Raw genomic sequence first — 17,326 nt, 5'->3', positions numbered from 1 at the left:
TACGCAGAGACGATAAGTTACACTATTAATTTTAAGAAAATGACTCAAACTTCGAAAGCCCTAAGCTAATTCGACACTAACCTACCTTACCCTATTCTATACTACCCTACTATACTCTACTTTTTTGTTTCTTTTTTTTTAAGCGGCCCTACTTATCGTTGCACAGCTGGAGCGTGTATTGTAGAGTTTACTCAAACAATGGCATTTTTCCGAAGGTTGTTGTCCGACTGATTTTCGACAAAAAGCGTAATAACAGCTACTAAAATTAAAAAAAAAGAAAAAGAAAATTCTGGACGGCTTTAAAAGGGTACTATAATAGAGTAGAGTAGAGTAAGGTAGGGTAGGCTCGAGTCGGATTAGGGGTTAAATTCCAAAGTTGGGCGTCCGTTTCCAGCGAAATTTTTAAAATTTACAGGAAATATATGGATAATTTGATCGTTTGTGTGCTTGATAATATATAAGAATCTCGAAAAATATGTTTATTTGTTATATATAAGCGGTTATAAACATGGGACTATATGGCGAGCGGAGGGAACTACTTGGCGCAAGGTAACCGAACAGTTGCATTGTGGGAAAGAAACTAGCATTTATGTTACAAACATGGCGAATGTACAAGGGCAATGAACTAGCAGTTTTAACATTTGTGAAGGAATACATTGATAACGAGCAAAATATTTTAAAAGTTTGTGAAGAGCACGGATTAATGAACCTAAGAACAAATTGCAGAAAGTGTGGAAAGGAGATAACAGTGAAGAAACTTGACGAAAGCGGACGCCCAACTTCGGAATATATGCCCGGATGAGTTTAAGGTTAGGGAAGTTTGGACCCATTTTGCTATAATTGATAGAGTGTAATTTCTTGTCTCTGCGTAAGGATAAAATAGAACGTCTCTGTACACCTGCAGCTATATTCAGAATACGAATGATCATTACTTACTCACAATCTAACCTTGCGGGAAATAGTCCTCTCCGCTTGCCAAATAGGTCTATGTTTATAACCGCTTATTTAAAAAAAAGAAAAAAAAATGCTTATATATTATCAACCACACAAACTAGCAAATTAGCCATTTCTTTCCGGTAAATTTTCAAAGTTTTGCTACGACCAACTTTAAAACTCAACCGCCAAAGACTGCGAAAAAACGCAAAACAACTTGTGCTAGGTTGCCACTAAAAGCGAGAAAGCTATGTAACCCACTAAGAGAAAGAGCGCATCAGGGTGGTATGCGCATAAACGAGGATATTGCAAAAGTAACTAGATATAGAACAAGATCACTTAGGTCAGAGCACTTATATTATACTTAGAGATTCAAGGGTTTGGATATAACAGCCTTTTTTTTTTTTTCTTCTTTAAGAGAGGATTCATGACTTTCTAGCCTGAACTTCTGATATTCTCTTTTAACTTAAGTGAAAAAATAACACTACATTCATATTTCTCTTTGCGTTATAACTCATAAAAAAATTAATAACTGCATTATGAAGAAAAAGTCATAAGAAGTTAATTAATCAAAGATAATCAGCCATTTGGTGGGAAAGACAAAAGGACAAATTGTTGGACGCAACGGGTTATCTAGTTCGAACGTATTATTTGTGGAGCTATTAGAGTAATTTGATTTGATTTTTAGTTTAGCGTCCCTTTCAGCAGCGAGGCTGTAGGAGACATAAACCTATAACTTGACGTGTTATTCAAATTACATGACTTACTGCCGGGAATCGAACCTGGGTCTCACACATCAAAGCCTACGCTAAACGCTTAGCCACGAAGGAGCTCACTATTAGAGTAATGTTCTACAGCAAGAATGGTTTAATGAAACTGTAGTAATGTTATCAGTAGTACCTAAAGTGGCCGTTTATAGTTTTAATTTTATAATCGGAACTTGTATTAGGTTTTATTAGGATATTTGAAACTCACGATAAAATGTTTCCTAAACGGAGAGTGAAATGTGACCTAAATTCTGTACCAAAACAAAAATGGATTTGTATCTTTGTCTTGGGGTTCACTCAAGCTGACGGTTCTACCAAATAGAAAATTTATAGGTAAAATAAGATGTAACACATTTGTCATGAGGAAATGGGAGTGTGAATGTAAGTAATTACTGCCAGTGCACAGCGTAAAGAAATTAATTTTAAGTGATAGTGCAAGTGTTGTATATGCAAGTGTACTCTTCCATTATCCTCGTTCATGCGTATACCGCCCGTTTCGGACTCGCCTGTTCCCTACGGACGCACCCCATCACCACCGCTCGGACTTTTCTGCTGTACTTTTGCACTGACTCGATTAAATAGCATTCGTGCTTTTTAGTGGGCACCTAGTACAAGTTGGTTATGCACTAGTTTTATGCTATACATCCGCACTGTATTTATACTGAACCCTCCTGAAGTCAATCTGCAAGTAGTAATGGAGCTCTTCATTTAGTGCACGTTCTGCTAAAAGAAATACAAACCTCTAACCTAACATGAAAATGTAAGAAATGTGTCAATATTTGACATAACCGTCTGCTCGAGTAATGCATTTTCTTGGTTTATGGTACTTTTTTCTTGTTCACCGCTTTGAGTTTAAGCAACTGGTAAAACACATATCAACATGGCCATTATGGTATGCTGGGTTGCATAGCTTACACTATTGAACGACAATTTTATGCTAGTTCATATATCAATAAAGAGAGCTCCGGAACTGAACATCGTAATTAATGTTTTAAAGGTGCTTTTTTGAAGACTTTACCGCAGGGAAACAAAAGTGGTACTTCAGTAAGAAAATCATTTAAAAACTGAAAAAATCGCAAGTTTGCATTTTGCGACCTTGTAATACTTTTAGACGGTTTCACACTAATAACACTATACTTGTAAACATAGAATAACAGATTTCTTACATCTTGCAGAAATATGTTACCGGTGGTCGCCTTTCATGTGCATTTACTGATTTTAATCCTAGTATAACCCTGTAATGATTTAACGCTCTTAACATTACACTTGTAAATCCTACATTGGTTTCTTACATTGCGCAGAAATGCTCCGATAATGGAAATGGTTATCATTAGTCCTCTTTCATATCTACTCACTCATTTTAACCGTAAAATTACCATTTTTATAACGGATTGTTGTAAACCAGTACCAGAATCTAACGTGGTAGAATACTTTCTGTAGAATGAGCATAAGAATTAGATATAAGTGCTTTTCATTTCTTCTTCTTTATTATAGTGATAAATAGCATTCGAGGCATTTGTGCTGCAGAATAGGTCCAGCACGTTAAGGCTTAGGTTAGTTAGGGAGGGTAGGTTAGTTTAATTTGAGTTAGTGTAGTTTAGATTAGGTTGGGTTATTTCTCTGTAGGTATTAGGGCAAGTCTGCACTTCATTCACTGAGTCGATTCTGAGTAACCGATTCTTCGGAACAGTTCTGAGGACTCGATTCGGTTGGAAATCATGCTTGTCCCTGCATATAAAGTCTTCTACAATTACTTTAAATACTGCCTATTTGAAGTTATAAATTCATGACATCCCAACTTCCTTAATTAGTTTAAACTTAAATTTCAAATATGTAATGCTCAGAATAATAAATAAAAGAACTACACCATAGGGAAAAGTTCTATTCCTATTGAAAATTCTATTATTCTGTGAGAAGTTCGACTCCTGAAAAAGTTTTTCCGAAATCAGCCAATTAACGTGCGTGGGAAAATTCGTACTAAAGAGTGGTCCAGAACTCTCCTTTTCTATCTACTATTATATTACAGTATATACTATACTGGTGTATAAAATAAGGGTATAAAACATCTTGCTAAATATGTTTTTTTCGAATATATATATATATGAAGATATTATTTCTCTCAAAATTTTCAGAAAGAAATGTTTTTAGACTGTTTTTCCATCACGTTACTCATGTCCAAGGATTAAGAATTCGCCCGTGATTGAAAATTTTAGCGATTTTTTTTTTGTTAGTTTAAAATATCACGGACAATGTTTTAACAAGTTTCATTCATAGATTCACAGGATTCTGAATTTGTATTTACTAATGACATGACGTCAGTACACACATTTGAAAGAGGAATCAAGAAAAAATTAATACCGGAAAGTTTCATCTCTGAATTAGTATTTCGTAGCAGGGTGTATAGATTTAAATCAGTCTGATTAAAATCAAGATTTTTAAATAAAAAACGTTGATTTAAATCAAATTCCGAAATAAATTAATTTAAATTGAAAATAAGCAAAATCCCGTTTCTCTAGTTTCGATTATGGAACATAATAATCATAATACAATCACACTTAATTATATGTACAGCACAGTATGAAATCTAGTGTCATGCAGATGATGATTAGGGAAAATCCCGTTTTGAAGGGGTAACGGGGGAATTTACTTTCTTCTCTTCTTAACATAGGATTTTTAAATCGTTAACTATTCCAATGGGGAAATCACCATCGACATTGAAGACGAAAATTGTTTTGTGTGCTCGTCTGTTTGCTTGTTTCCAGACAATATGGGCCTATTTAGAGGGGTCCGGTCCCCTCTTCGAAACTTTTTAGATTTTATAACTTCAGGCGAAATTTATGTATTTTATATGTATTTCGTGCAGCTAGCTATAAAATCTGCCGATTTTTCAAAAATATGCCACTGCCAAATATCAGTAAGTTTTGTGAAATACAGTGTCATGTTGATTAACGTTGCTGTACTTTTTCCTTAATGCTTAAGAAACATTGTTTGGGATTGAAATAGGTTAACGATTGGGGATTAATTCAAACTTCAACCCCAATACTTTCACTTAAATGGTATAATTAACATTTAATACTAATTCCTAATGTTTTTTCTTCAGTTCGCGACTTCTATTATACGAGGAGAAAGATGTGATTTAAATTTTAAAAAGTCGATTTAAATAAACAAAAAATCAACAAAATGATTTTTCTTTTTAAAAGTCGTGATTTTTTTCCACTCTGTTTTGTAGTAAGCCTTGCTTATATATCAGGTAGATCTTGTGGCCAAGTTAAAAAAATTAATAGTCATTTGAGGGTAATATCACACACGTAGAAATGGGTAACGTAATAACAGAACCTGCTTTATTGCAACGTACTATCTTATTATACATAAGTTGTATTATTTATAAGATGCAGTAGGGTATGGTGGCTCAGTGATAGAGCGCTTATCTCTAGTGCGTGAGGTCCCTAGTTCGATCACCAGCAAAGTAAGTTTGTGGTGGACATAGTGTTGTAAAATTTCCGGAAATTTTGAACCTGCTGGTAAAAAAGGTTTTTTTTTCCGGTTTCTTTCCGCAAAATTTGGTTAAAATAACAAAAATCTTTGTATTAGGTTATTTTTACTAGTAATGGAACAGGGTTTTTTTTTTTTTTTTTTTCGAACGCGTGAAAAATGTAAGTTGAGAAATTTCAATATTGTGAATATTTAAAAAAGAAGCCTTTGAAAATAAAACTTTTAATTATTCTTGAAAATTAATAGTCTGTACTCATTTCCTTTATGTGTCTTTTAGTCGTTTACTTCTGGTTGTGCATTAATTACAGAACTTTTACAATTGCATACACATCTACCATCATGAAGCGTTCCTGTTGCAACAAATAGGGTTCGAATGAAACTGAGCTCTTCGATCTGGTGAAATTTTGTTAATTTTAACCAAATTACTTCTTAAAAGAAAGAGCAATAGGCTAATGTCACTAATACTCATATATACTATTATTTAATATTCAAATACATACTTAATATAAACTTTATGTATAAAATTTTGTATGTAAGCAAATACTAGTTTTCTAGTGTGACAAATTATCTGTATATATAAAAATGAAAGTAACTATATTTGTAACTTAACAACTCTTGAACCACCAAACTGATCTCGATGAAAATTTTCAACATAGATGACGTTCGTGCCTGGGATGGATTTTACCATTTCACTTTGAAGGTACAACTTGGAGGAAGGGGAAGGGATATGTATTGAAGTGCGGATATATATTGAAAATTACCGATCTTACTGTCGAACCCATAGTTGGAGTTGCTGAGATGAACAGTGATATTTTCGATTAAGCTTAAATTCGAATTCAGCGCTGCAACTTGGGGGAAGGGGAGGGGAGATATATAAAATGATCGGAAATGATCGATATTAGTGTCAAATCCATAGTTTTCGGGGTTGATGAGTTGAACAGTAACACTTCCGATGCTGTTTAAATAAAAATTCAGGCGCGCAACTTAGGGGAAGGGGAAGGGAAGATATATAAAAATGATTGAAAATAGCCGATATCAGTGTCGAATCCGTAGTTTTCCTGGTCGCTGAGGTGAACAGTGTCACTTTCGATGCCGTTTAAATCCAAATTTATTCCCGAAAATTGGGGGAGGGGGAGATATATAAAAATAATGCAGAATGATCGATATTAGTGTGAATCCAGTTTTCAGAGCCACTGAAATGAACAGTGACATTTCCAATGCTGTTTAAATCCAAATTCAATGCCGAAACTTTAGGGAGGGGCAGGGGGTGATATATAAAAAAAAAAATGATCGAAAATGACTGATATTATTGTCGAATCCATAGTTTTCGGGGTCACTGAGATGAGCAATGACACTTCTAATGTCGTTTAAATCCAAATTCATCCCCACAACTTGGGGGCTGGAAGAGGGAAGATCGAAAATGACCGACATTAGTGTCGAATCCATAGTTTTTGGGGTTGCTGTGATGAACAGTAACACTTCCGACGCAGTTTAAATCCAAATTCATCCCCGCAACTTGGGTACTAAGAGATACATAAAAATGACTGAAAATGCCTGATATTAGTGTCAGATCCATAGTTTTCGGGGTGGCTGAGATGAACAGTGACACTATCCATGCGTTTAAATCCAAATTCAGCCCGCATTAGTACTCCTAAAGGAGGAGAGTGACGTATAAAAGTAACTGAAAATGACTGATATTAGTGTCAAATTCGTAGTTTTTGGTATCCCTAAGCTCATTGGTGACAGTTTTGGTGTTCTTATATCCAAAATGAAAGATATTCTCCTCGTGCGAAGAACAGGTATTCTGCTAGTCTTTAATAATGACGAACGTAAATTTCACATGTTAAATTCTTTAATATATTTGTCGCTGCTCAAATTTACGCATTTGTTCGGGGTATGTGTGTATATGTAAATAAGATCATCTCTCTTCTTGAGTTGTTCGAAAAATATACAAATAATAAAGAGGGATTTTCATCGGAAATCAGAAAAATAAAAAGTAAAATTAAAAGCCGTTGTTTTAAATATTTTTCCCGCTAGCGAATTACATTGTATATATGCTTCGACACGTTACAGCAAATAAGATTAGCATCGGGCGAAGAAATAGTTTTTAAATTATATTTTCCGGGTTTTGCCAATACTTCTGAACAAAAGATTTTTTCTTCTAATGGTTTCAAAGTTTCCGGAAATTTTACACAGCACAAGAAAGATACATATCTTCATAAAATATATATTTGATTTTAACATACTGGTACTAACTAAAATGATTCTGGTCGTTTTTCTTTAACACTTCCTTGCCATAAAACGGTTACTTTGTAAGATTACTTACGGTAATTTAAATGCGTCTATATTAATTAATCTAACTAGGATTATATTTTAGTATCTTTTGTAGCCATAACTCCATTCTATCACGGTGCTACCTTTAAAGGAGTGGTGCAAATATATTTGTTGCCACAAAATTTTCGTATTCTAATACAAGAAACTCCTAACTACTCAATGATATTAACTGTAAACTAGTAAATATAAAATAGTTTTCATTTTAAAAGTATAATGGAGTAAAATATTCGAAAATTTCAATTTTTCCGTCTTTTTCCAAGCTTGCGAAAATAGGGTAAAACAAAGTGTTTTTTTACTCAAAATTTCCGGTTTTTTCCAGGCCTTTGCAACACTAGGTGGGCAACAACGTGTCCATGGATTTTTTCGGGGTACTCTCGTTTCCTTTCATATTCTCATTCTACTAGTTCTCTCATCATCATTCACTTGCCTTAATCATTGTCTTCCTTAGCCTAACGGGCGTAATCGTGTGATGTTAAACTGAAAGATTTCACTTCATTTTTTTAAATAAGACGCTATCTTTAAGAAAGGTGCGAACATTGGTGATAAAACAGAGAACAATGAGCAAAATCAGCACATTCACTGCTTTTCAGCTACAGAAGAACTTTCAAGATAAGAAAAATCAATATTTTCATACGTCATTCTAATATTCGCATTTGCCAAACTATAGTACTCAGCAGTTCTGCTAAGGTCATCAAAAATAATTAGAAATATTAAATATAGTGGTTTTCAAAGCTAAACCATGTTTTCTTATCAGCAGTAAAACTGTCATATGGTTGTTAGCGGCCACGTGCGATTTGTCAACCAGTTAAATGTTGCCGGTATTACAAAAGCTTAGCCGCTCTCACTGTCGCCAGGGCAAACAATGAAGTCTCGAACTATTCTTTCTGAGTGTTGCAAACCAATAAGCAGATAAATAAAATCAGAATAACCATTTAAAATAGGGATAAAATATGTACAGGTCATTCAACAAGTAATTTTCTCTCCTATAATAATAATAATAATAATAATAATAATAATAATATGATAGTTTTTACGTCCGAGCCGTTTCGGGCTACTGTGCATTTTCGGTAATGCTCGGAAAATAGAATAGATACTGGACCGCACGTTGGACCGATATTGTATTTTTACCCGTATGAATCGGGTTTGCCCGATTGAACCGTATGAATAGGGATGACCTGATAATCCCGTTTTTATGAAAACAAACTTAGTCTGTCATTATTGTAATTGATGTGTTGTTTCACTTTATTATCATAACACAAATTGTTCTAATTTTCATGTACGAAATCATAACGAGTCTATCGGTTCAAACGGTCCAAACAGGCTAAACACGGGTCAAACGTGTTTATCAGGTCTAAGGATTGAGTAAACCAAACGCAATGGGTATCGGGCGGGTACAGTTTACCCGAAAAGTTCAGGCACTAATTATAGGTTAAAGTCAGTACTTGAGAGCTCTAATTGTTTGCAATCACTTTTTTCTTTCTTTTTTTTTTAGTTAGGCGACCAACGAACTTGCGGATACATAAATATAAATGCTCAAATCTAAATTATTGCACTGAGTATCAACGTGATTTACTATTAGGAGTTAGCGTGATGCACTAATGCTAGTCTTTTATAAATATTATTATTATTATTATTTGTTTATGCCCTTCATGCAACTTAGAATCAATCTCACATAAAGCACTATATCAGACCTGATTGAACATTATTTTGAAAATTCTCACATAAATAGATAAAGTAAACAATTGGAACTTAACACTTCAAAAGTTCAAAACATGTCCTCGTTTTCGTTTTCCTCAGTTTCTGAGGACGATTGATCTAGCTCGATGACAACATGATCTTTATCTCCATCAAAAATATTTTGCAACTTTCTTCAATGTCCTGGGAAAACTATTATTATTATTATTATTATTATTATTATTATTATTATTATTATTATTATTATTCGATTGGCCATCTGTCTATAATGACAATTTAATACTTTTTTTTTTTTTTAAAAAAAAGAAACGATTAAAAAGCATTCTATTAAGTACCTAAATCCTCATATGTATTAATGTATGCAGGTTAATATCTGAGTAATAAAGCTATCATTATTAATTTCCTGTGTATAGTATCCTAATTTGTAGTTTGTCCAGTTTTTATACACGTAACGAATCACATTAGAAAGAAACTGATCAATTATATATTGACCTGTATAACTATATCTTGAAGTTAGAAATAATATACTTACAAGCAGAGCAGATAAACAGGCAGAATCTTTATTAAGCCTATTACTAATATTACATATTATTATTAGCAATAATAATAATGATAACTAAATTCCTGGCGGAACAGCCTTTAGAAGGCCTGGACTTATGGCACTCATTTCTGAGGGCGCGGTGGCTCAGTGGTAGAGCGTTCACCTCTGGTGCTTGGGATCCCGGGTTCGATCCCAGGCCCCGCCAAGTGAACTTTGTGGTGGACAAACCCCGTGTGCGTGGGTTTTCTCGGCGTTCTCCCGTTTCCTCCCACTTTCTTCATTCCACCATTTCATTCATTACTCATCATCACCGTCTCCTTTAGCCTAACCGGCATAACCGTGGGACGTAAAACTCAAAGATTTCATTTCTGTGGGGTAATGTGTTTAGAGGTCTGCACGGGCTCGGGCTACTATGATAACCGTAATGGGGTTAGCCATACTGAGAGCTTTATACAGTTCTACCTGAGTTGGAGCGGCAACGCCGGAATCTAGTTACAGTGAAGGATTTATTGTAGGGACAAGTAAACCCTTAGATCTTGACCTTCGAGGAAAATATTGGTTATGTTTTGTCGCGTACTATACATGCCATAGTTGTCTTTTGAAAAATAGTTAAGGTATGGATCGCAATAACACGAAGCTTTTATTCTTTCTAAATAAAAAAGTTGGTTCTTTTTTTTTCTTTTTTAATATTTGATAAAGTAAGATGATCACCAGATTGATATATCTATCTATCTATCTATCTATCTATCTATCTATCTATCTATCTATCTATATATATATATATATATATATATATATATATATATATATATATATATATATATATATATATATATATAGGGTGTTTCGAAATGAATATCGGGGTTTAAAGCTTTGTATCAGGGTTGGCTGGTTTAAACCAACTGTTTTTTTCTAGAGAACCAACTAGTTTAAACCAAAAAAAGAACGAAAAATGCCTTAAATCGTATGAACTTCATAGTGACGTTTCCACATATCATACCACCTGCATTAGTATTATCTCCTTTTCAGCTTTTAATCAAGGCATCCCGTGTTCAATTCTCGGTCGAACAACCCTTCTTTCAAGTGTAAACCAAGTAGCGGTTCGGATTTCACTTTTTTTAAGCGAAAGTATTTTTCTTACCTCGGTATTACATAAGGATGTTAAGCCTAAACACACGAAACCAAATTGTATGCCTGAATGCCTGTTGTTTTATTAAGAAGCCACGGTTGCTTGAATATGTTGATAGAAATTGGCAAAATTTATCGACTGCCTATGTAGCTTCCAACATTAGCTCGGATTGGACTTTGTTTTAATTTAATTGAATGATATCTACATACTAAATTTGTAATTTACTACCTCAGTTTTAGCATACTGATTATGATACGTTGACCATAAAATTTTACATACCGAGCAATAACGGGATTTTTCCATTATTGCTTTGCATTTAAAGTAATAACAGGATTTTCCCAATGGCTAAGGTGGGAGTTTTCCGATTTATATATAATTCTGTATAATTGTTTCATTTGTGCAACTGTTTATCATTTTGTCCTTCTGAAATGACTCTTGACAATTATATTAACAAGTATGTAAAGATCAGTGCAACGTATTTTTATCAGGAATCCTTCGTGAGTGAGTCGGCAGACTTATTGCATTTGTGGTCAATTGGTCCCGCTTTCGAGTCCAAATGGAGAACAATTTCTCTCGGATGTAAGTCGAGAAGCGGTTTGGATTCCGCTTTAAGCTTCTGCGACCCCTTCCAGCATAACCCCTTTGTTGCTTAATAACACGAAGGCGAAACAAACTTATTTCTGTCCATATGTAATATAAATACATAGAGCAAATTATTTTTTTTTTTAAAAAAAAGCGGGTTTAAACCAAAAAAACCTGGTTTTTTGTTGTTTTTTTTTTCAATAAACACCCATTTTTTTCCAACCCTGCTTTGTATTATTTATTACATTTAACGTACAATTATAACTAATACATTAAACGAAAGAGCAACTTAAAAAGTTTTTGCTATAGATGTTCAATGTGGGCATCATTTCTGACACGGCACATTCACTTTAGGGAGTCTCGTTGCAGTTGTAGCATCTCATGGGGATTTGCTGCTCCCCAGATACGAACATTACGAGTGTTCACATCGCCCCTTAGGCCAAATGTCGATTCATCACTGAAAACGACACGATCCAAAAAATCTTCGTCGTTATGCAGCAATATTTCAGTTGCAAAGTTGGCACGCAAATCGTAGTCTGTAGGCTTTAGAGCTTGTAGCAACTACAAACGAGAAGGACGTAGTTCTAAGCGTCTCATTAAAATTCTTTACACAGACAGTTGCACTTTACCTACAGATTCAGTCAAGCTTTCTGCTCACTAGTCGCCATCTTTGCTACTAGCGCCTTCTAACGAAGACAGAGGAATCAGTGCGTGTGCATATGTGTGTATAAAACTATTTGAGTTGCTCTTTTATTTCATGTATTATTTATAATTGTAAGTTAATTGTAAAAAATACTACAAAGTCTTACAACCTCGATATTCATTTTGAAACACCCAGTATTAAAATTACAGCGGAGGGGATCTATATATTTAGTGTTTACAGATTTTCTTTTAACTGCTAAAATGATATTCTTTAGTTGTCATAGACTTTTGGATTCTATTCTGAATGGATCAGAAATTCAGAATATGCAGTACTTTTGTGACTGCATAAAGCGTCACCTTGGGGAAAGGAGCACGAAAAAAACTTTATTTTCACTTATTTTTCAGTAAGAACGAAGATTTTATCCTTCTCTAAAGCAATTAAATTGGATCCGTGGACAGTAATGATATATAAATGATTCCAATCGATATGATATTACCCACACAGCGTAAACTGTATTGGTTGGTTTGGAGTTGAGCGTACCGTTCAGCACTGAGGCTGTATGAGACATAGACCTATAGCTTAACGTCGAATCTCAACAATATGAGCTACCAACCGGCAATCGAATCCAGATCTTGCGACGAAGGTGTGTACGCTAACTGTATAGCGTATATATAACCTTAAGGGTCTTCACTACAGTGAAATTAAACTACCGCTAATTTTAGAGTTTTTCTGTAATATCTTCAAAACAAACAAAAATATTCGAAAAGCAGAAACGTAGTGAACTAAACAAAACTGTTTTGCATGTGATACCTTTACCAAATTCAGCTATATGGTTTTGGTATGCCGCTATTTACAGAATCTGCAAAAAATGCTAAAACTACCTACAGTTGCAAATCGAAAGTCAGATAGATGAGTTGTGATAACGCTATCACATGCAAAATTGATTTGTCTAGTTCACTACGTTTCTGCTTTTTGAATATTTTTATTTGCTTTGAAGATATTACAGAAAAACTCTAAAATTATCGGTAGTTTAATTTCGCTGTAGTGAGGGCCCTTTGATGACTATAGGTCAGCTCCTGACGGTCTTCGACCCCTAAATAAAATAAATAAATAAATAAAAGAATATAGGCGAAAGAGATTAGACATTCAGGATACGTAATACTTTTGCACATTTCAAATTTCACACTCATAGAGTACAACCAAAGCTATGCTTGTTTAGAGTGTTGTTATATTTTTATTATATAATACGAGGGGTGATCGGAAAGTAAGGTTACATTTCATACAACCAATGCGGCAACAGATAGTACATACATTACGTTATTTTTCGATAAAGTCTCCACATCGTTTGAGGCACTTGTCGCAATGTGGAATAAGTTTGAAAATTCCCTCTTGGTAAGAATCTTGTCCTTGCGTATTCAGCCACGTTATCACGAAGTGTTTCACCTCCTCATCTGAAGCGAATGTCGGTGCTCCTTCAAGTGTGGGAACAGGTGACAGTCGCTTGGAACGAGGTCTGGGCTGTAGGGAGGATGGTCAACGATGTCCCAACGAACTGCTTCAATAGCGTCGATGACGTTTTCTCCACTAGACACAAACTTTCGATACCACTTTGCCACATGCTGACGAGACATTACAATCTCTCCTTAAACCTCTACCAGCTGCCGGTGATTTTCAGCTGCGGTTACATGTTTCGATTGTGCACAGTTGCCAACTCCATGCATTACAATTACCACACGCTCCTCATTCTCTATAACAGACGAAACTTCAGAAATATTGGCCTTGTAACTTTAGTTTCTGATCCTCCCTCGTATATGGGGGCGCGGTGGCTCAGTGGTAGAGCGTTCACCTCCGGTGCTTGGGGTCCCTGGTTCGATCCCAGCTCGCGCCGTCTGGACTTTGTGATGGACAAACACCGTGCTCGTGGGTTTTCTCGGGGCTCTCCCGCTCTCTTCATTCCACCATTTCATTCGTTTGTCATCATCAGCGTCTCCTTTAGCCTAATCGACATAATCGTGGGACGTAAAACTGAAAAAATTCATTTTTCCTCCCTCGTATAGGTCTAATAATGTTTTAAATAATTAATATATAATTATTTATTACTTTTATTATTGTGTTAAGAATAGTAGCAGCATGCATTTTCCATCATTCAATAATTCGTTGTATCATAAATGGTATAAAATAACACTAATGTTAAATGTTATTTTATTTTTGTTTGTGTGCTCCTATTTTACAGAAAATTCCAAGTGGCATTTATTCGAGAGTGAAAGCCAACTAGGTACCATGTATTTTATTCATCAGCAGCATGAGTGAATGCACAATTATGGAATTGCACGATATGTTATTATACAGCGCTAGACATGGAGATGTCAGTATGGTACAGGAGCTAATTTCTGCCTGGAAGGATGGAAAAATCGATTTGGACGTTAGCTGCAAAGGTAATTCAGTTTTATTAATTTATGTATACAAAGTACTCGTAAGTACTCGCATATAAACCTAATACATCAACAACGCCAAAATAATTAAATAATCAAAATGAGAAAAAAGGAAATAAAAGGTTCGGTATAATATGCAAGTTTTAGGTATTGCTGTTATGAATGCTCTGTGTGCAGGGCTCATAGCGAGTCACTTTTTTTTTTTTTTTTTTTTTTTTAACTGAAAGTTACTTTTATTCAAGTTGGTCACTAAAAGTTACTTTTTTTTTTTTTCAAATTTGTCACTAAAAGTTACTTTTTTGGGAGGTAAAGTGACTTTTTCGTGTTATTTATGTTTTGCATGCGCAGTTTTCTAAGAAAAATATAAAAATAAAATGAAAAAGGCAGAAAATTGTTAGTCATTACTCTTCTGAAAGCTTCAGTACTTGCTGCCACATGAGAAACAGTTTTATTTTTTCTAAAGCTCAGTGGATGGTTGGTGGATGCTTAAACTCTCAAGGTGGGGTTGAGAACCCTTCTGTGTCTATTCTTTCTTCTATCATAATAGTCTTTTAGTTTTCTCTCGTAATAGTTAACGCTCCGCTCAACGTTGTGTGTGTGTTTGTGTGGTTCATCATGTTCGTCTTGTGTTATGCTTCTTGTATGTTCTTAAGAGTATGTGATGAATTTGAATATTTCATGGCTTTGAGAACTCTCAATGCTAAGTTAAATATAATGTCTGGGATGAAGAAATTCGGAAATAGGCCAGAACTGGTTCCACTTACTCAGAAGCTTCTTACATCTGCTAAGTCTGCTTACTGTAACTACAAAGCATACTTAGAAAACCTAAGAAAGGAGGAAGCTCAAAAAGAAGAAGTAAAGAAGAGAGGATGAAACAAAACAACAGAGACGTGATGGAAAAATTGACAAAGGAAAAAAGGAGGGTAATGAGATTTTGGTCAATTTTTAGTCACTTTTTTGTGTGCTTTTTGTCACTTTTCTACTATTTACAAGAGACCAGACTACTATGAGCCCTGTATGTGTCCACCAGCAGCAGCACGAACAACATGTGGACGATGGCTAAATTCATCATAAACTTTACACAATCGGAAGTGCGAGGCCAACCTGGACTCTTACTTTTGCACAAGCATCTTGTCTCTTCAAATTGACGTTAGCAGTAACGAATGTTTTTGGGTGCAAGCGGATCAACCAAAACACCGACGAAAAGCACGCTGGACGGAATTCTGTAACTCAGTGTTTGCAAACTGCAGTACACAAAACGCCTTCTGTTGAGAAGACGCATTGACTGACATCTAACGGCGATTTTCTGAAACTTTAGACCACGCCCATTCAAACAACACTCGTTTCCTTGCCGCCACCGTAATTATTACCGTCCAAACTCAGGTCATTTTTTCTGAAACACGGTGTGTGTATATGAAAAGCACTTTAAACTTACCATTTGAAGGGTAAGCGGAAAAAAGAAGGAATGTCACAAAACTGCATTTTCGAGAAAACGGCGTTTTAATATTGAAAACCGCGTAAAAAAAAATAGAGTTAGTTAAATATTTTGACCCTTTTTACATGGACATTTCTACATCTACGCATGCATGGCATATACAGTCAAATAGTAGCAAGAGTCAGCAGGAGATAGGACAAAGAACTCGATAAAGCACATACATGGACATTCCTTGTTTTTTCCCCTTACCCTTCATTTGTTTGCTTCAGAACGAAGTGTAATTTCATGTGTATTTGATGTGCATTGTGTCCGTGATACCATTTCATAAACTTACGCTCCCTGGGGAACCTAGTGAACCATATCTCGTGATTCCCGAGTAAACTAAAAGTAGATCATATTGTTTTATGTATGTTTAAAAAAAAAAAAAAAAAAATAAAGGAGGGTAAAGTGCTGTTTGTATTATGTAAATTCGTTCTGCTAACGACTATTTCATTGTAGGTAAGAACAAAAGTAATCTCGGCTGGACACCATTACACTTAGCCAGCTATTTTGGTCATAAATCAGTGGTAGAGCTTTTGCTAGCTAACAATGCTGATATCAACGCAGTAAACGATGCAGGGGATACTCCACTTCATAAAGCTGCTTTCATTGGAAGAGAGGTAAGACTTCAGTTTTTAATTTACTGGTCGTATACACATATAATTAATTAATTTAGTAACATTATATGACAGATATTCATATACAGGGTGTTACAAATATGTCACAATATTTTGGGATTAGCATTCTCACATCAAAATAAGTCAAAAGTTCATATAGGTCTGTGGTCGGAAGTGCATAGTTTCGTAGTTAAAGGGTGCCGAAAACGTGAAAAAAGAACTTAAAAGGTCTATAGTTCCACTACTTGTCATAAACTTATTTGTGCATTATTTTTGGTGCACCTGGCTCAGACAATTTACTCCTTTTTATTTTAAAAGACTGCTATCTTTAAACAAATAGTGTAACTAATCGTTGTACGTTCTCGCAACGGATGTATATCAGCAAGGAGCAGACGAAACAGTCAGCGGCCTTGGCAATCAACGATAGCCAATCACAGTTGTACTTGTGCTTACGTCACGATGGTAGGTGGAACTCACGTGAGCAGCGAGAACAAGGAGAAAACGCGAGAGGTAGCCATCTTTGGGCGCCAAGCGAGTTACATGGAAGAGACTCACCTCATCGTTGCTGAAACAATTCATTGAAAATGTAGTATTGAGCACATCCGTTTGTATTTTCATAATCCAAAAACATCAACATTTTTTGTTGTTATAATATTGCCTTTTACTTGTAAAGAATTGTAAGTATAG

General features: G+C 35.1%; 1 protein-coding gene across 4 annotated transcripts in view; it reads left to right on the top strand.

The window, feature by feature from the left end:
* LOC145684204 (oxysterol-binding protein-related protein 2) overlaps positions 1 to 17,326 on the top strand; it is a 264,438-nt gene that overhangs the window by 837 nt on the left and 246,275 nt on the right. For 3 of the 4 annotated variants that reach the window (XM_081756261.1, XM_081756258.1, XM_081756259.1), the window contains exons 2-3: positions 14,350 to 14,551; positions 16,482 to 16,642. In XM_081756261.1, the coding sequence (XP_081612387.1) occupies positions 14,419 to 14,551; positions 16,482 to 16,642 (294 nt within the window). In that variant the 5' untranslated portion in view covers positions 14,350 to 14,418. Of the gene's footprint in view, positions 1 to 666; positions 810 to 14,349; positions 14,552 to 16,481; positions 16,643 to 17,326 lie in introns of those variants that run through there. The other variant, XM_081756260.1, reaches the window with a different exon arrangement.

The sequence above is a fragment of the Thermobia domestica genome, chromosome 4, assembly GCF_964235325.1.
Source record: "Thermobia domestica chromosome 4, izTheDome1.hap1.1, whole genome shotgun sequence".
NCBI classification, from domain to species: Eukaryota; Metazoa; Arthropoda; class Insecta; order Zygentoma; family Lepismatidae; genus Thermobia; species Thermobia domestica.
Note: the sequence above shows the minus strand (reverse complement) of the source record. Positions and strands in the feature narration are given on the sequence as shown.